This window comes from Zophobas morio, unplaced genomic scaffold, assembly GCF_036711695.1.
Source record: "Zophobas morio isolate AGI-343-1 ecotype UQ-CSIRO unplaced genomic scaffold, CSIRO_AGI_Zmor_V1 ptg000030l, whole genome shotgun sequence".
NCBI lineage: Eukaryota > Metazoa > Arthropoda > Insecta > Coleoptera > Tenebrionidae > Zophobas > Zophobas morio.
In genome coordinates this window covers 17,638,405-17,659,347 of record NW_026972135.1, presented here as the reverse complement: position 1 = coordinate 17,659,347, position 20,943 = coordinate 17,638,405, and the positions used below count along the sequence as shown (strand labels likewise).

Below are 20,943 nucleotides of genomic sequence, written 5' to 3'. Positions count from 1 at the left end.
TAAAAAACTAAAAAAACACGCTTTTATTGCTAATCGAACTAAAAACTAGAAAATAATTTTTAATGACAGAGTTTAATATTACAGTAGTAGAAGATCAAACAATCAATCATAATAAATCACCTCAAATTAAAATTATAATAAAATTTAAGTTATTAACAGAATAATTCAATTCAGAGTAAAAAGCGTGGGGTGCTTGATATTTTAAATATTACAATCATTCTATTGGCAACTATCTATGAGAGGATAGTTATGAACCGCAGTAAAATGCACCCCACGCTTTTTACTCTGAATTGAATTATTCTGTTAATAACTTAAATTTTATTATAATTTTAATTTGAGGTGATTTATTATGATTGATTGTTTGATCTTCTACTACTGTAATATTAAACTCTGTCATTAAAAATTATTTTCTAGTTTTTAGTTCGATTAGCAATAAAAGCGTGTTTTTTTAGTTTTTTAAACTATTATTTATTACACTAAGATTATACAGTAGGAAAGTAGTATCACTGTAAATATATAGAAACAAACATTATACCACCTAAATTTTGTTCCAACATAAAAAAACAAACAGACTATAAAATTTAAATGAAGAAAGCGAGTAAAAATTGTTACAAATTCAAAAATGACAGTATGTTGAAAATTCAGAAAAAGATTAGAGGACAATGTCAGAAGGTTTCACATTCTTAAAAAAAAGACTTTTAAGGTCCACGATACGGTTTCACATCCTTGAAAAAAGACAATTGGGACGTCGGAAAAGGTTTCACATTAAAAAAAAAAACATTTGGCACCCCCCAAAAGTTTTATATTTTTAAAAGAGACAGTTAGGACCCCTGAGAAGGTTTCACTAAAAAAAGACATTTGGCGCCCCCGAGAAGGTTTCCACATTTTTAAAAAAGACCGTTGGGACCCCCGAGAAGGTTTCACATTCTAAAAAAAACATTTGGCGCCCCCGAGAAGGTTTCACATTTTTAAAAGCTTTAACAATTTAATGGCTTGAGAGACCTAAACTTAATACGTAATTCTAATTCTAATATAAATTTAAATGTACTGTATAAATTTAAAAGCTAAAACGGGAAGTTACTGCCCTAATACAAACTGAGAAACAAAATCATGACCAAAATTGTTCATGAAACACTAGGAACTAAACAAAAAAAGATTGATATCAAACATCTAAAGGTAAATTCTGAAATTATTTCTGATGAACAAGAAATTACTAATTTTTTTGGAAATTACTTCTCGTCAGTGATTCAACAGAAACGGAATACACAGTTTAATAATAGTCTTTCCAGTCAATGTTCAAACAAAGAAGTTGAACAAATTCTAACACTATTTATAAACTGGTGTAACAAAAATCTGTTAATTATAAACTAATATAAAACAGTTTTTATCGAGAGTTAAAATTGTTACAGCTGTTTAAATGATCGTAGGTTTATAAGTAATAATAATATTACTATCAAAACAGAATTCTCCACCAAATTTCTTCTTAAATTTTAAAGTTCACATCGATTATTTATGTAATAATATTAACAATAATATTATTCAATGAGCGGGTAATAAAGGAGATTACTCACGAAGATGAGTTTACAACCGAGCCGAATGTCGAGTGTGTAATTCATCTGAGTGAGTAATCACCATTACCCGGGAGTAGAATACTATACTTTTTCTACGATTTACAAACCATTTCTAACGTCCAACTTCGTAAGGCTTCCGTTGCCTTATTATCGGATCGCAATCGCGGTGGTTTGCCGCATCGCGATGTGCGAGCTCCTATCCCGCGTTCCCGTGGTCGTGCAATTAATTAATCGCGTAGTTTGAGTCTTCGAAAATAATGATTTAGCCACACTCCCCGTGAGTAATAAACTCACTGGCAAGAACCAATAGGAAGCTTTCAAAACTATTACTCACTGGTGTCGTCACCCCTGAGGAATAAATGCCATTGCCAACTAAAAACTGTTTAATAATTCCAACATTATTCAACAGGAGTAGAAAATTATTTTACTCCATTCAGGAATATGTAACGATGCTTGCTACGAAACGCATAAATGATATAAATGTTCCACTAATATTGTAGATATTTTTTCCTTATTACATATATATAGTGTTGTTATTACATTGTTAATATATTATTGTTTCTTTATGGTATCCCAATGTATTATTGTTGTAATTTTTCATTTCTAAGTTATTAAATTGTTTGACATATATGTGACTATGTCATAAAATTGACTCGGCAGATTATGTACAAATGTATATATAACTGATTGAAATAAATATATTGATTTACTGAGATTACGTGTCTAATAAAAATGGATACAAAGACCAGACAGACATACGGAAACGGGAGATTACTTGTTCGCACTCTGGGGTCCTGAAACGTCGAGAAAATACAAAAGTGGACATTTGTCTTATGGACTCGATACTTACTTAGCTTACGCTCGGGAAGCAAAAATGGAGAAATTACAAAGATAAACAAAATTATAGGTGTAGTTACAAGAAAAAAACGACCATAAAATGAAAAGCGTCGCAGGAAATAAAATAGTTCGGTTGGACGGACAGAACAAAGATATCATTGTGGAGAAACAAAATCATATGCCCACGAAGATACGAGCAATCCAACAAAATATCATGGAAGCCCGAAATAGTCAAAGTACTAAAGAAGAAAGAACTCAACTAAAGTGAAAAGAAAAAGAAAATAGAAATGGAAAAAAATAGACTTTTTTGGCAACAATTAGGGCAAACAAGTCACCGCGTACATTTTCTGGCATCGTTTCAATATGAGAAGATGTTTGAAGATACCTGGGAAAACTTCTCAATAAGTTTCTTCCTTAGGTTTTTCATAATTATTGAATTTCACTTTTCCCGTTTTACTATTTACAAACAAGTTGTTTTGTCACTGCGCTAATCAATTCTGGGAAACGTTAATGTATTAGCAGCTCTATTGAAGTAAACGAGTCAGTTCCGACTAACTTAATTTAATCTAAGAAGCAAGATAGCAGCAGCTCAATCACTACACGAAAAGTAGCTAGTGTACAACAAAAGTTGATAAAACTCTTAATGACATTAGTTCAATTTAAACATAAAATTTTAAATGATCAGAATCTCAAAAAAAACATCACTAGTAACGTAATTCGCACTTCTGTAACATTTAAATTGCTTCCTGTTTTCTGGCATAGGATTCGCTTAGGTACCTAAGCAAAATTTTATAATATAAAAACTAAATGCAGCCTTTGCCCTGTTAAAACACTTTAATAAAGTTGCATCTTTGAAACTTTTCGAAATTTAATTCCACCTCAATTCAAATTCAACTGCTTATCAGTGGACTGACTATTACGTAACGTTAGTTTACGTGTAAAGCAAAAATTGTCCAATTTCCTATTTATTAAAATAAATACGTTAAAGTAATTATAATTGTTATAATAATTCAAATTCTACTTTTGCTTCAACTGACAAGTCCACAAGAAAATCCATTTGTTATAAATAATAATATAAAATCGTTCCATCATACTGAATGAAACACAAATATTAAGTCCGCAATGCGTTCTGATTAATATTGCAAACTGCCATATGCGCTTGATTTATTACACATCTCGACGGCAATTAGTAATTCAAAAGTTAACACCATAAAATTCTGAAAAAACCTAACTTCACGACATCACTTAATAAAAAAAATTATAACAGACGAATTTCACCAACATAACAAATTAAAACATTTGGGAAGTAAACGAAAATCGAAATCTAGTGCAATAATAATCTAATCTACAACAAAACGCAATTTATTTTATGTAAAACCGCAATTCAGTTGCAACGGTTTCATTAATATTGATACAATATTCAAGAGCGCTATCATCACTGTGATCGTGTGTAGGCAACACATAATACACGCGTAGCAACAACAAGTTAGTAAACTCACCCATATATCGGCTTTAGGTCCATCGTACTTGAGGCCTTGAAATAGTTCAGGAGCTGCATAAGGCGGTGATCCACACCACGTTGACAAAAGACAACCCTCTGTGAACTGATTACTGAAGCCGAAATCGGCAAGCTACAATTAAACACACTACAAATAATCACAACCACACAAAAGAGGAGAACCTCCACCTTGATATTTAAATTATGGTCCAACAATAAGTTTTCAGCCTTTAAATCTCTATGAACTACCCCCTGAGAATGACAGTAGCTTACGGCCGACACTATCTGACTAAATATCCGTTTGGCTTCATCTTCTGGCATTCGGCCTTTTGCCACCAAATGATCTGAAAAATAACCATTTAATTGACGACTAAACAATGGAAATGGTTAAATTACCAAAAATTTCCCCGTTACTGGCATACTCAGTTACCATATAAATAGTTTGGTTCGTTTCCATCAGCTGATACAGCCTCGTAATGTGTGGATGTCTTAATTTCTTCAGAATGGCAGTCTCTCTGAATATTTTTGTTAAGTTTTCTTCATCTAAAGCAGTCTTATCTATTATTTTAATGGCCACCTGCAACAAGAAACTATTTAAATACAAGTTCATAGGTAGCTGTTGATTTATGTTGGTAACGATAAAAATTTCTACATGATAAAAAAAAAATCTAACTTAATTAATTTTGATGACTTTATTATATTTGACGGCATCTTTCACCTATCTCACTGTAATACCAAGAGTACCATATTAATAATGCAGAAATATCCGGAAACTTATGAAGCAACAATATATCTTGTGATCTTACAGTATCCAGTTTTCCAGCGCCATCTAGTTCGTGCTGCATGTCGGCAATTTAAAAGCCCATCCATCTAGACACATGCGGCGGTGATTTCAATTGTTTGATTGGCTTTAATTCGCGGAATTGACCTAGCACGCCTAAATTGACATTTGTGTGATGTTCAGTTGTTCTTGTAGCGACAGAGACCAAGGGAATATTATGCAATTATTATTTGTTTTAGGAATCAAGTGCGATTGTACGGTAATTCTCGATTAGACAGATGATTGAAGAATCGACGAAATTCGAATGACAATCACGGGAAAACGGGTACGATTAGATTATCTGGGGCGATTGTCGTACTCGATCAAAATTTGTTTATTTGGATGATAAAGGAGATATTGTTGTTTTTAATGCAGCAGTGCGAACACGCTTAATTTATTAGGCAATAAAAGAATTTTACGGCGTGTAGTACAACTTTGTAATTAATTAGTTTATTGCGGTTTTGGAGATTATTTTTATTTTAAAAATGTCAGATAAACATTTATTTGAATTTAATTTAATGCGTCATCAATTTCCCGCAACGAATGTGTTAATAAACTTCAGTTAATTGTTAGGTAAATCTTAACCACTGTTGGTATTTAATGAATATTCAACCATATATGTATTATCAAATTTGATTATCAAAACTTAAATTCTAGGAACGTTTTTTTGTTTTCCAAAAAATTTATAGTTATATTAACAGAATAATTTACAAGAGTGTAATATGTACAAATAAATATTAAATAGTACACAAATCCGTAATAATAGTTTTACAATGTCATTTTTTTAAATAATATCTTAAATTAAAATGTATATGTATATGAATAATCATATTGCATAGTTGGATTAGGTCAGGTCGGATCAAGTCCGCTCAAATCGGATCAAATCGGATCAAGTCGGGTCATGTTGGGTCGAGTCGGGTCGGGTCAGGTCAGGTCATCGATCGTAGACTTAGCCTTAGCAACATCGGATATGACGGAGAAGATATAGGGTTGGAAGATATTGGGTCAGGAGACATTAAGCGATCACTAGATGATAAGCTTCGAAGTTTAAACCAACGAAGATACACCGAACCAGAAGAGACACTTGTTAAAGCACTTGGAGAAGAAAACACAAAGGTGTGGAAATGGGAAAAAGTGGAAGAGATAAGGAAGATTTGTGAAGGAATTGCGCCCGGGAGCAAGAATAGGACGACAAAACGACCCATGTATTGGTAGAATGAGAAACTGGCCGAATTGCGGAAACAATGTTTAAAGAGTAAGACGAAAATTACACGTTTATAAGGGAAACAGAAGAAGACGGAACACGGTGACGAGCTTCGGATGGCGGGTAAAGAGTACAAAGAGAGAAGGAAAAAGTTAAAAGTAGAAATACTGAGATCCAAAAGAAAAAAATGGACGGAGGTAATAAATCAGCTGGAAGAAGACCAATAGGGCAAAGGGTACGAAATTGTAATAAAGCAGTTAAAACTAACCCCACCAGAGAAGTTGGAAATGATGGACATTAGATGGAAGGAAATAATAGACGCGGAAACCCCACCTTTCGAGTTGGAAGAATTGAAAGAAAATGTCTAGGAAATGAAGAAGGGGAAGGCGCCCGGCATGGACGGACCGACGGCCGAAATGTGGAAAGACATGTGGGAAACCTGCCCGCAACAGGTCCTGAGCATATACAATTGTCTGGTAAAGAAGTGTTTTCCGAAGAAGAGGAAAAAGACAAGGGTGGTATTAATAAGGAAACCGGGGAAGCAGAGAAACTCGTCCAGTTGCTTTAGACCCATTAGCCTCCTAGATGTGGCGGGAAAGATCTACGAACGCCTATTGGCGAAAAGAATTAAACAGCATCCAGCCCTGAAAGGTGATCTGTCAGGTAACCAGTATGGTTTCACAGCAGGGAAATCTACCATAGAGGCCACAGAGAGGGTAATGCAGCTAATCGGGATGATCAAAGGTGGTTCAAGGCAAACCAAGGAGAAATGTGTGGTGGGGGCGCTCGACGTCCGAAATGAGTTTAACACCATAGCATGGACCGCAACAGGGAGTTACGGACAGAAGATGGGGATAAGTTGCGAAGTACCCCAATGATCGATAATGGGGCCACTTATATAGAACATCGTTTATGATTGGATATTGCGAATGGACATGGGTCCAAATTTAACGATCATCGCATATGCCGATGATCTGGTATTAATAGTGGCAGATAAGAAAATGAACAAAGTACAAAGGAAAGTGAACTGACAATTGTCAAGAATCAATGACAAAATGGAACAAATGGGACTGGAAATAGCTCCGGATAAATCCGAAGTGTTAAAGCACGGATAAATCCGAAGCTATAGTAGTTACTGGAAGAATGCAGGAAGAGCCGGACCAGATCCGAATAAAAGGGAAAGAAATGTGAATAAAAGAATCGATAAAATACGTAAGCGTAACAATCGACGCAAAATTAACGTTCAAAAATATCTATGGGAGACTATCGGGAAAATAGACAATCTCATAGTGGAGTTGGGAAGGCTCATGCCTAATATAGGAGAACCAGGAAGTAAGAAAAGAAGGATTATGAGACAGGCTTCTCGATTATACTTACTATAGGGAGCAGAGGTATGGGGGAAGGCAATTGATTACAAAAGCTGCAGAGAGAAGGTGAAAAAGACCATAAGAAAGTTACTGAAACGAATAAATATGGCCTACAGGACGATATCGACAGAGGCACTATATGTAATTGCTGGAATGATGCCAATAAAATGTTGGGTGGAAGAAGGAATGGATAGATATAGATATGGAATGGCAAGAAAGGAGACAGGAAATATCAGTTCGATAAATGGCAGAAGAAATGGGAACAGGAAACGGGAAAGACAGAATGGACCAAGGAATTAATTCCTGACGTTAGGGAATTGGTCAATAGAAAAGAGGGGGAAATCACATTTAGGTTAACACAGGGGCGTTTGGTAAATATACAGAAAGAATAGGGCAAGGCGGAAAACGCGAGATGTTGTGGTTGTGGGTACGAACAGGACACAGTGGAGCACGCGATATTCTTCTGCGAAAAAAATGAAGGAAAGCGCAGAGGTGTGGAGGAAGATCTGGAAGCGCCTATGACGCCGGGTAGAGTAATAAAAAAAAAAATGATGGAAACCACCGAGAACTGGAAAAAGTAACCGGATGTATAGAGGAAGTAATAAAGGACCGTGAAGAGGAGGAAAGAAGAAGAGAAAAGGCAGGACGGAGACGGACATAAATGGAACTGGGAACTGAGACAGGAGCATAGGAAAGGAGGACGCAGCATCCTGCTCATCGAAGAAATGCCGTAAGGTGGTACCGATGGGTTGGAGGCTAAGGGAGAGTGGATTAACGCGGTCTGATCAGGACGAATCAAAATATTACAAATAAATCTAAACCGGACCAAATGTACGCAAGACCTTGCAATTGCAACGGCTAAACGAGAAAATGCAGACTTAATAGTGCCCAGCGAACCAAATGAAAAAATGGCGAAAAAAAAGAGGACCACTTACATAAATAATGAGATAAATGGTAGCATAATTATATACATATTAACAAGGGAAATCCAATATACTTATCGTTACGAAGGAGAAAAATTCTTTACGTAGATACAGGCAAAATTTTACTGTCTATTAGCCCTAATGTCACTGTGGAATCATTCATTCAGGACCTAAGTAAAAGGAAAAAAAAATCATCGTAACGAACATAACAGATTTTTAAAAGTTAGAACGTTACTGGAATGGGCATATTCGATGAATCTGTCGGTCGTAAATAATGGACGCTCGCCCACTCTCCTAAGAAAAAGCGAACGTCGTATATAAATACAAAAATATGATCCCCGAAAATTTGAAAACGAAGAAACCCGTACCATAAAATTGGTTACGCTTTATGGAAATTAAATAGGTTCTCAACAATTTATTTCTCAGTACAAATTACACGACTAACCATACAGCGAAAATGTAACAGCAAATACTTCTGTCCGGCAGCCAATTCACAATCTGGGCGTGACTCTTGGACTTTGGGCTCGATTAAAAACTAAACGGTGATTCCTATTTAAACAGCCACGCGTTCCTTCTGGAGAGTTCGCGATGGCTGATTCGAGTCGTTCTGGAGCGCCATCGTGATTTGTGCAGAACCGCTTCTAGGCTGTTCTTCATTCGAACGCCACCATCCGCGATAATAAATCACCGGTCATCCCGACAATGTACTAGAAAACCCATAGGGGCCGTACCGGGGTGAAAATCGCAAGCTAAAAATCTCTAGACAAATGATGCAAAAATGGCAAAACAAATTTGGAAAAATACCGCGGCGTACTTATGCATGAACTTTTCAAGAAAAATTACGCGATGGACTTATTGACCTGCGTAGAGTGAATGAAAAATGACTCGCACAAAGCACCACTAAGATCAAACTGGATAACAACTCGGTGGTTGGATATTATCATGAACATATTAAATTTAAATGGCTTCCTCGAAATTTGGAAAAATAATTTCTTGAACCATGTAGATAAATCGAAAAAAATCACTCGACGAAAAAGCTACATACAGACCTATTTGTCTGATAAGCGTCCTCGGCAAGGGAGGATTAAGTACTAGGCAATCGGATTTAGAAAGAACTACTCCTCGACACTATCAAAGTACTTACTCAATATTATAAAAAGTTACCTAAAAAATTGGAGTCATTGACAGTCTTGACAACAGATGCAATAATACCCAAAGGTGGAAGGAAAGTCGATGAAATAAACATTACTCTTGATGGTCACTGCATCTACCCAACACGAATACAGAATCGGGGCATTCGAAGGTCTTATGGTAGTCGGAAGTTTAATGCAAAAAAAAAAAAATACAATGGTCAAATACCAACAAGGATGGCGTCAACCAAAGCTACCTGAACCAGAAGACTAATACAAAATTTCATTCCCTGCGTAGAACCTGAGAATAGGCTAAACATGCATTGTTCCAATGAAATAAATGGTCAAATAGAAGAAAGGTGCAAGGGAAAATTAGTCAGAAAATGAATAAAAAGAACATGATAATGACAGCTTGAATCTTAGAAAAGCTAGACCATTATATAGTAAAACTTGTAGAGAACATCATTAAAGAGAACGAAGAGAAGGAGTAGAGAAGGGAAAAGATAAACCAATAGCAACAATCAAGACGTTCACGGATAAGGATAACAGCGGTTAATGGTAGTGAAGGTATTGGATGTTTTAACGAATCGAGAAAACAAAGACGTGAAGATAATCCTGAGGTCGAACATCTACTAAGCCATAGAGCCTCCTAATCTATACTCTACAAGGTAATGGTAGTAGTACTAGCCCTGAAATAGGTTAATCTTGATTAAAAAAAATTGAATCAGATCAGATCAAGTCAGGGCATGTCCGGCCAGATCAGATCAACTAAGATTAGCCAAATCCCGTCAGGTCAAAATTCTAACATAATTTAAACAAAAATAAGCCGCTTTATTTCAGCTTTTACATTTTTCTTAGAAATATGGAGTGGTTTTTATTTAAATTGGACAATTTGTGCAAAACTTCTCAAGAAAAGAAATACTCGTTTAATAACTTTTCGAGAAGCACGTAAAGTTAAAAATTGAACTCATTATTATTAAATGAAAGTAAAAAACACAAAGAAGTCTAACTTCAGATGAAGGACACAATACTGAAGTATAACGTCATCAACTTTAGCAAAGCATCAACGACACCATTTCAAGTTTTAACAAGTCAGTTTTACCATGTTTAACACAATCGTAAAGTTCACCTCAATTTCACAATAATAATCGAGTATTTAGTTTTGGGAGTTTATCGGTTTATTAAATTTCCAACAAACTTCTAACAGCCAGAGGCAGACGAAGAACTGGTATTTGTATATTGTACGACCTTGAGGTGTTATCAATTATTCGGAGAAGATGTGGTGTTTTAGTTCCGGTTTTTCATCTTTTTGGGTAATCTATAAAAGCAACGAATCGGTTCGCGATAGTTTCAGAGAATAATCTATATAAATAAAAAATTAAAAGCTGTTCGTTAGTAACCGCATCACTTAAGAACGACTATTGGCTATTTTTTGTGAATAAATAATAATAATCCGAATCGAGTTTTTATGGAAAGAAAAATTAGAACATTTGCCCGGAAAACTGAAAAATTCGAGAAAAACTTCAAAGTCATATTTTATGCGCTATGGTCTTCCGAAAATTCAGACAAAGTGCAAAAATCTTAATTTTTGTATGCATTCTCGATCATAAACGAAATGCGATGGCACAGCAAACCAATCAAAACAAGAATTTCTTTGTTTTACTCTTGACTTGAACATCGAAATGTAAATAAAACACTTTGAGATTCGTCATTTGATTGACATGAAATTTTGACTGAATTTAATTGTGAATGCATCCTGTAACCGACAAACTTCAAAGCTTCATTAGGACAGTTTTTCATTGTGTGATGATTGATGAAATCTGATAATATCTCGGATTTTTACAATTCAATCTTCCAATAAAGTAATTAAAAAAAAATCAGTCGCCAATTTAGAGTGACATTTGAAGTTTTTTCTTCAATGAATTGCTGAAAAACTTGAAACTACAGTACAATTCTGTTAATTTTGACAAGATGTTGTAAAGCTGTACCAATTACGATATCTGCCATGTTTCGGTTTCTGTCTTCGTCTGACACACTGTACTTAAGCATGTAAAGAATGCTGGTATTTCTTATCATTTTAGAGACGGAAACGATATTTTCGGGCGAAAATAGACACAAAAACACACCGTTTTACAACAATTAACCATGTTATCTTACCAAAACCTCGTATGCGTTTTTTGGAGGTAATATATAAAAATTGGTCGTATAAATAAAATAAAAGGGCACGTTACTTTGGACATTTCACCACATCTACTAATAGTATTGTTGAAGATAATTTCAACAATAAATAATAGATGAGAAAAAAGCCTAATTTTGTTCTAGTTGAGTGAGTTTGCTGTAAAAGATATATTGATTTTAGCCCTGTGTACTTCCGGAACAAAAGCTAGGAGAAGTATTTTAACAAGGTCGGTTTCACGAATGTCTAATTTCATATTTTCTTGGCGTGTCGCAGGTGTAGAATAGGAAATTATAGATCCGATAACCCTGAAATTCTAAGTGCACTTTTAAGAGTGTTATAGAGATAATAAAACTCTGTTGTGGCTTTATTTAATTACCAGCTGACCCGACAGACGTTGTCCTGTCCAAATTTCAACAACTTCGTTTGTGATCCTGTAAATTTGTAAAAATCTATTGGAAATGTGTATACAAAGTAAAAATGATAAAAAATAACGATAGTGGCCATGGATAAAGTACATTCAGAAGCAACACAACACTATAATTATTCATTGATAACGTGCAATTATCAATGAATTTTTTGCGAAGATATTTAAACGTACCTACAAGTGTTTGTAAAACATTTGCTACTTGGCCGATAGACCAGCTGACGATTGTTATCGTATCAACACACCTAGTAGAGTCGAAAGCTGCTTGAAAGTTGTAGGAGACCACTCCAACAAAAAAATCGAAAATGCACTCACAATATAGACGAAGATAGCAAATTATCAGTTTTTTAATTTAGTATTTGGGCTCCCCAGAGAGCAGTAACGTCATTAATAGTTCCAAAAAAACACAATTTTATTAATTCGTTGATAAGTATGACCGTGTTCAGTTGTCTCGGTAAACAAATCTTTATCAACAAATACACCTTGACATGTATGTGATATTTGACGATATTTCTGGTAATAATTTTACAGATTTTTTGCCAAATAAATTTCACCTGAAAGTCATATTGAGGGATGCTCTATTGCCTGTTGTTTTACAACATATCCGCATAAACCTAGGCGTATGAATTGGTTCTCGTAAAAAGAAAATTTGGAATATGAAATTTTACGATTTCTCCTTTAATGTCTTAGGAAAACATACGCAAACTAAATTTATCTCTTCATCCCCTCCGGAGATTTGATGACGTTATCTCAGATAAATATTCATTACATAATATGCCCTAAAATCCAGTCCATTTAAATGGTCTAAAGTTTTTTACACAGGTTTTCTCTAGCCCCTGAAGTTAAACATTCACACAAATTCTATGTGTTAGAAAAAAAAATGTCGACGAAGATGGGATTCGAATCAGAGCGTAAGTTCAACAAGGCCCATTATACGCGTAACCCAAACATCTCTAGGACACTCGTGGTTAATATTTCACAATTTTTGTAAAATAATTATGATAAAAGTAAAGGCGGATTCATAAACCAAAAATACAGGAGTATATTGTTTTATAACATTTGAATTGTATTTACCATGAAACAATGAGGGAATGCCATCATATTGTTGCTGGGGGAAATTAGACAAATTTTGCTTAGCGCTTTAAGGTATATACGACCATCCTAAAATACATACACAATTTGACAACAATCGGTTTAGCAGTTTCAGAGATTATCTCCCTAATAAAAAAACACACAGACAATAGACAGACGGAAGCGCGAAACTTAGTCATTCGCCAAATGTAAAGTAAGTAAAAAAAATAATAATGAATATTTACGAAAAATTCTCCCCGATTCTGAGCTTGTTTTACTAAATCTAAAATAAGATAGACATCATTTTTGCTTGTAAGTGTCGATAACATAAAATAGAAAACAAACTTGAAATGCTAGACAAACTCCATATATGTAGTTTGCAATATTAGACTAGTTAATTAAGATTAGGAAGATAAATGAACAAAGAGGTTTCTACTTATCAAATGAAGGGGAATTCGGGTATATCTAATTTTTATACACTTGTTCGTCTACAAGATTCCAACTCAACAAAGAACGTTTCATTATTATTAGAGAAGCTTACTTTTATCAAAATGGAGAAAAACGAATATTATTTCGAATAGCTGTTAGTATGCTAATTATTATTTTGTTATTAATTATGAGCGGGCGCAGCATTATTGCATTCTTACATTTGCGAGAAAATGGGGTCAATCGCCTTTTATTTGATCAATAAAAATCAATATCTGCTTAAACAACAACTTCCGGTTACGTATCTAAAATAAAGGAAGAACTAAACAATAAAAATTATAATAATAATAACAATAATAATAAACAAAAAGAAGATAGACTTTATAACCCACAAGTACAGGTGTACATTACAGTATAATCTCTATAATCCGAACCCATGATTATCCGAACATCCAGTAATGAACTTGAAAACATGCACCTACTTGCAAAAATAACGCAAGATCTTACTGCACGTGTTGTATTGAATTTTTTGAATTTTTTAAAAATTGCGATATTTTAGTGCACCGAACTAATTAACTAATTTTGGAAAAAAGGTTGAAGTTGTCGAAAACATGAGGCCGGAAGTGACTTCTGCGGCCCCAAGTTTACAAGAAAAGGTGTTTAGTTAAATTTCGATAAGATAAGGTAAGACTGATTTTGACAAATGACATACCGTGTAAGAAAATACAGGGTGGGTGGGCGGGGCTAGTATTTGATAAAGTAAGACTGATTTTCCACTATTTGAGAAAATTTTTGTTTCTGTTGTTTTCAATGTGAATATTCCATAATTTTTCTTTTTTTTTTCAACTTTTTTAAATTTTCAACTTTAAGATTTTTTCATTTTTCGTTTCTCCAACTTTTGAATTACAATTTTTCTAGTTTTCATTTCAAATGTACAACTAATAATTATAACTTAAAAAAATGTTTGCAATTTTAGGATCTTATCCTCTATTTTCTCAGAGGATATGTCATTTGCCAAAATCAGTCTTATCTTACCACGTACTAGCCCCGCCCGCCCACCCACCCTCTCTTTTCTTAGAGGGTACGTCATTTGCTAAAATCAATCTTATCTTATCAAGTACTAGCCCCGCCCACCCGCCCTCTATTTTCTTAGAGATTATGTCATTTGCCAAAATCAGTCCTATCTTACCACGTACTAGCCCCGCCCACCCGCCCTCTTTTTTCTTAAAGGGTATGTCATTTGCCACAATCAGTCTTATGTTACCCAGTACTAGCTAAAATAAGATCGATTTTGGCAAATGACATTCTATAAAAAAAAATAAAGGGCGGGTGGGCGATTCTAGTACTTGCTAAGGTAAGACTGATTTTGGCAAATTACATACCTTGTAAGAAAATAGAGGGTGAGTGGGCGGGGCTAGTATTTGATAATTTTAGACAGATTTTGTCACTTTTGACATATTCGACCACTTTTCAACTATTTTCGAAAATTAGCCGAAACATTTTCTTGTAGATTTCGATATCCAGAAGTCATTTTCGGCTTTGTTTCATCGAAAATTCCTACCGTTTTTCGAAAATCGCTAACTGAAATATAACAATTTTCACAGTTTTGTCAAAATAGCTCGGTAAAATTTTTTTAGAAATAAATTAATTTTTTATAAATTCCGTACTGACAAAAAATATAAATGTAAAATCGTACCATAAAATATATCTACTGAATTATTTGTTCTAATCTGTACTCAAAATTTTGAGGTTATGATAACATGTTGAAGTGTGCATGTTCAAGTAGTTCAGTTTAAACCCAAAGATGGCCCTACCCCAAATTTTAAAATTTTTGAGATTTATAGGGTAACCATGACTGAAAAAACACCAAAAAACAAAAAAATACATAGTGGAAAATTTCATTTTTGAAATAGTTGTCTAAAAATTGCAAAAAATTCAGGGACGTGGATGTCGACATGCTGATTCCAAAAATATAGCGTGCGGTGCAACATTTTCGAATGAATCGGTATGAAATGCGAATTTTTGAAAATTTCTAAAAATTTCTATATTTCAACGGTCGATTCTGAAAAAACCGTTGCAGTTATCGAAGAAACGAGGCCGGAAGTGAGTTCTGGAGCTCGAAATCTACGAGCAAATGTAATTAAGTTTCGAAAATGTCAAAAATTGACCGAAATTTGAAAAAAATTCACTTTTAAAAAAGTTGTCTAAAAATTGCGAAAAAATTCAGGGATGTAGATGTCGACATGCTGATTCCAAAAATATAACGGGTTGATGGTAGCGGAGCAATATTTTCGTACAATTCGGTGTGAAATTCGAATTTTTCGAAATTTTTAAAAATTGCGTTCAATGGACGATTCTGGAAAACAGTTTAAATTATCAGTTATAATATATTAAGTGCATCGCAATGTTATCGATAATTTTGAGCAACAATAACTCGAATGCTTGTTGCATTGAAAACGCACGAGTGCTTTAGCACGAGTGCATTTTTCTTAGGCAACAAGCATGAGAGATTATTGTTGTTCAAAATTATCGATTTCATTGTGATGCACGCAATATATTCAACAGATTATTGCAAGAACAAACATTTTAAAAATAATTTTATAATGATTTACGAAGTAGTTTGGTGTGCGATACTATGGCGACGCAAGTAAATAAGAACAGCCATTTTGCAAAATTTGTGTGGGTTTAAAAAACCATGTCCAATTTTCGTTTTGGTCGTAACACGCCAAAAGAAATTGATGATTCTATTACAAACATTACGCCGCTAAATACGAAGAACTCACGAAATTCAATCTGGAGGCAATTTGAGAAGTTTTGCGGTGAACGCAAATATGTTTTTGATGGAAACACTTCCACGGAAAAACTAGCATTCATCCTCAAAGATTGGGGGTACAATATGAAAAAAGTCGATGGTAATGACTACAAAGAAGCAGTAATAAAAACGATGTGGAATGTAACGGCAAAGCAGTTGCAAGAACTGTATTTCAATAAATTTGGTATAAAGTTTGATCCTTTTGTTGACCTGGAATTCAAGGGTAGTAGAAATGCACGCGACGCAAAACGCCGGAACCTACAAATACAACCGGAAAAACGCAAAACTAGTTCCTCAATTTTGACTCTAGAAGAATACAACAAGATTCTAAAGATTTATAACGAAGACACGCCAGATGGTTTACAGAAAATGTTTTTTTATGTGGCTGGATTAGAATTAGCTTGGAGGGGATGTGAAGGTGTTAACGTTACTATCAAACATTTTAAGGAAGAAAGTGATAATTGTGGTTTGCCTACGGGGCGAATAGAATACAATTGTATTTTTTCCAAAACAGCTCAAGGAGGTAGCCATAAATTAACAGACAGCAAATGGCTTGCAACAAACACCACAGATCCTAGAATTTGCCCTGTTAGGTAATTAAATACTGTTTCAAATACAAAATAATAATTATTTTATTATTTAAGGCTCTACAAAAAAATGCTGAGCAAGAGAGGTAAACATATAACCACCGATCGTTTATTTTTAACGCCAAATCCTGCATGGAGAGAACCTAGTTCTGTAGGATGGTTCAAAAATTCACCCGTTGGAAGGAATGAAATGGGGAAATGGACAAGAACCGCCGCAGAAGAAATAGGCATCGACATAAAGAAAAAGAAGATTAGTAATCATTCATTACGGTCAACTGCAGTGTCGCAACTTGCAAAAGCGGGAGTCGGTGAAGAACAGCTTATAAAGATTACCGGTCATGCCAATACTTTCTCCATCAAACCATACCTTCAGCTCGATGGAGATCATCATTATCAAATGATTGACAAATTACGCGCCAACTCAACGGCTATGGAAGAGTCTAATAACAAATCCACAAATTGCGCACCGTCTGCTTTGGTACAAATGTCTAAAAATATAGTTACTACTTCACCAAGCACACAAACCCCTGTAAATTACTACAACTGTACCATAATTAATTACAATTCTTAGTTTCATAATTAAATATTTGGTTAGTAACCTCTTGTTTTTTTTTGCAATTAACTGGTACTTGCTTATCTTATAGTTGGCACATCTGGCTAGTGATAATTATCGGTAGTGGTAATTGCACAGTGTGCAATTATCACGTAATTGTATGCTGATTGGTTGAATTTACAAATATTGACGCGTTTGATTGGTCAGTTGACATCATGTGACATGTGAGTGCAATAATCGAAGAAATGAAGCCAGAAGTGACTTCTGCGCCCAAAATTTACAAGAAAATGTATTTAATTAAATTTCGAAAATCGTTGAGAATGGGTCGAAATTTGCATAAGGGATACCTAAACCGAATACATAATGGAAAATTTCATTTTTGACAAAAACATCTAAAAATTCTGAAAAAATGCCCGACGTGTTAATTCCAAAAAGATTCTTTTCTTGAAATTTGTTTTCAGCAGTGTATGAAGTTGTTATTCAATTTCCTTTCACATTTTTGGGAAATTCGCTGATCCGAACAAATCGCTAATCCGAACACACCTTTTCCGCAATTAATTCGGATTATCGAGGTTCTACTGTATTTTAATCATTTAATGCATAAAATTATTAGTGGGTATAATTAAACAAATTTTGTTAAAACCATTTGCATCACATCCTAAAATGCTTATAAAATTTGACAACAATCGGTCTGGAGGTTTCGGAGATTTTCGGTCTAATAAAATTCGATACAGACAACATACAGAGAGACAGACGGAAAAACAGGTGAGTATTTTTTAAACTCTAGCGGTTATGAAACGTCGAGAAAACATAAAAGTGGCCATTCGTCGTATTGATCCAATTCGTTAGCTTACACTCGAGAAAATCAGAAAGTGTATTTATCATAAAATTTTACTTTGCCCATAATTTTCCAGCATCCCTCGTATATACAAATAATAAAATAGATTATCTACTGAAGTATTTTAATATAAATCACAAACAAAATTAAAAATCAAAAAGTTAAGTACCTAAATGTAAAACTAGATTTGTTTGATTAGGCGTGAAGGGTGAAAGTTCTGTCTAACTGTCGTAAGTAAAGTAAGTAAGCAAAAAAAGCATATATTTACCTTATAAGTAATCTGCAAAATTTAAAAACCATAACAGGTTATTGATAAAATGCACTTAATGTAATGAATGTTCAGTGTTTAACAGTTTCGGAAAAATTCTTAGGTCGAGTATAACCCTCGACAGAAACAATGCATTTTTTTTTAATTTGCGGTTACCACAAAATACTTTATATTTTACATTGAACGATTAATTTTAAGTACTGATTTAATAAAGTCGTCGTTTAGCGTGGTCACGCGATTTTCTCGACATTTTTATTTATTTCTATGCCTCCACATACATAACAATGTGCTGTTTTTAGTGTATTTTAAATAATAAACAACTGTTATATTGGTAAAAACATACTTTGTCAAGTGTTTAATTTATCCATTCGCACACTTAACATAGTTTAACATTCCTGGGGCGAAATTGGGTACAGAGTCCTTATTTATTATAATCTCACACTTTTAAAGATCCGTTTGCAACATAATGAGATTTCTTTAAAGCAATACGAAAACGTATTGGATTTCTTTAGGACTGAGAAGTTCCTAATTTTTCACTTACATGCTGGCATCAAATGACACGTGTTTTAAATAGTCACTAGTCAAAAATCGGCGGGAGTGAATCACTCAGAAAAACATTCTACTCTTAAAAATAAGTGTTCAATAACAAAAACAAAATTTTTGGAAGACGATCCATACACATTATGGCATACTTGAAATAACTACTATGAAAAATAGCCTTTTTTCCAGCGATACCGTATCTGAAGTAAAAGTTATTTCTGTCATTTATTGACAAGGTAAGATAAAGTTTTTTTGTCGACAATCAAACTCAAAAATTGGCAACTCAAGGCGGCATATCTTGAACCTTATTCTATGATTTCATTCAAAATTGACGTCAATTAAATTAAATCAGTTTTAGAGACTGCTTGCGAATTTATGTATATTTACTTAATTGCACACTTGTGTTTTTAACGAGCAGTTGCTAAATCTGACTCTCATTTTTTACAATGAACGATTCAATGTTTTTTAAAAAATTGCTCCAAATATATTCACGATTATCACACGATATTTTTTTCATAAAGATTTCCTGTCAAACAAATCTTTACGAAGAAAAACCAGACCAACTTTTTCGTAACACCTTACGCAATTCATCAACTTTGTGGTGAAGCTTATATTAATTTTAATATTTATAACGCTGAGAAAAACGTCACTGCGTCCTAGAGTTTGATTGGATACCCTTAAAAAACTATTGTTCAACCCCCACACTTGTGCAGATCGTGGGCACTCCCGTCGACTTCTTTATAAGTGCATCAGGTTTAGTTTAAATTCATACATGCACAAATGAGTTTGAATTTTAATACATAATTTACTTAATCGTTAAACACAACCCAAGGTGTGAAGTTAGACTGGATTTTACAATCCGCAAATAAAAATATTCGTTCATTTTCCATCGTACAAGCCGTAAAATGTGGAGAAAACATGAAATTAGCCAAAGTTCGGAAAGTAGAAAAAATATGCGTCAAAATTGCCCTACTTTTTTTATACAAACGAATCCTAAATAAATGAGTGTTCGTTATTGTGTAATTAATTATGTGCATTGTTGCTAAATTTCCTCCGATAATCGTTCTTGGAAGTATTGTCGAATCGAGACAAGAAAATATATGACTACTAACTATTAATGTTCACACACATCATCTGATTGTGTACGTTTTGGCGAACATTTTGTAACGCCCCGTATAAGGAAAAAACAATCGGTTTACGTCAGTCCATCATTAAATTAAACACATTTGGCGATTCGTTACTTTCCCATGACCTAGACAACCGTGTAATAAATAATTGGTTTGATTTTCAAATCAGTGACAAAATTGTTGCATAATCGCAAATAAAACAATGTTTATTCAATTGAAACGAATAAACGAACAATTTCTTAGCATTTCCTGAACAATAAACACAAGTCCTCCGTATCTTTTTATCATTATCAAAACTGATAAGACCCATTGTCCCGGTGTAAACTATTCCCGCAGTAATAAATTACCTCAAAAATCAGTTTCCACAATAAAAGTCACACAGATAAGAACGAACCAATTAACTTATTTCATTTAAAACTCGCTCACATCATTCTTTACTTTTCTCACATTCCATTTAATCCATAACCCGCAACCCAACACAATTAATAACGGTACGAAACCCCAATCGCACGCTCCAAAAATTCGTCTGCCAGACCCATCGCAACCTTGAACCCTTATCACCCATGCAATAATAGTGTTTATGTACAAAAGATAACAACCCACCAAAAAATTCGCTCAACGTTATCACGCTTATCTCCGCGGGTTTATTATGATATAACCGGTTCGGTACCGGTTCTCTTTCAATCTTTTTTTCGTCAGAGTTAAATCACCTTTTAATCAATAAAAATAAATTTGTTTGGGTGTAACAAATTCGACGGTGTCTCTCAA

At 34.2% G+C, this 20,943-nt stretch overlaps 1 protein-coding gene across 3 annotated transcripts in view; it reads right to left on the bottom strand.

Moving 5' to 3' along the window:
* Positions 1-20,943, bottom strand: part of LOC135137794 (serine/threonine-protein kinase SIK3 homolog) — a 189,939-nt gene that overhangs the window by 154,489 nt on the left and 14,507 nt on the right. For all 3 annotated transcript variants that reach the window (XM_064067529.1, XM_064067527.1, XM_064067526.1), the window contains exons 2-4: positions 4,303-4,483; positions 4,096-4,250; positions 3,908-4,039 (exon numbers count right to left, since the gene is read on the bottom strand). In XM_064067529.1, the coding sequence (XP_063923599.1) occupies positions 3,908-4,039; positions 4,096-4,250; positions 4,303-4,483 (468 nt within the window). The remainder of the gene's footprint in view (positions 1-3,907; positions 4,040-4,095; positions 4,251-4,302; positions 4,484-20,943) is intronic.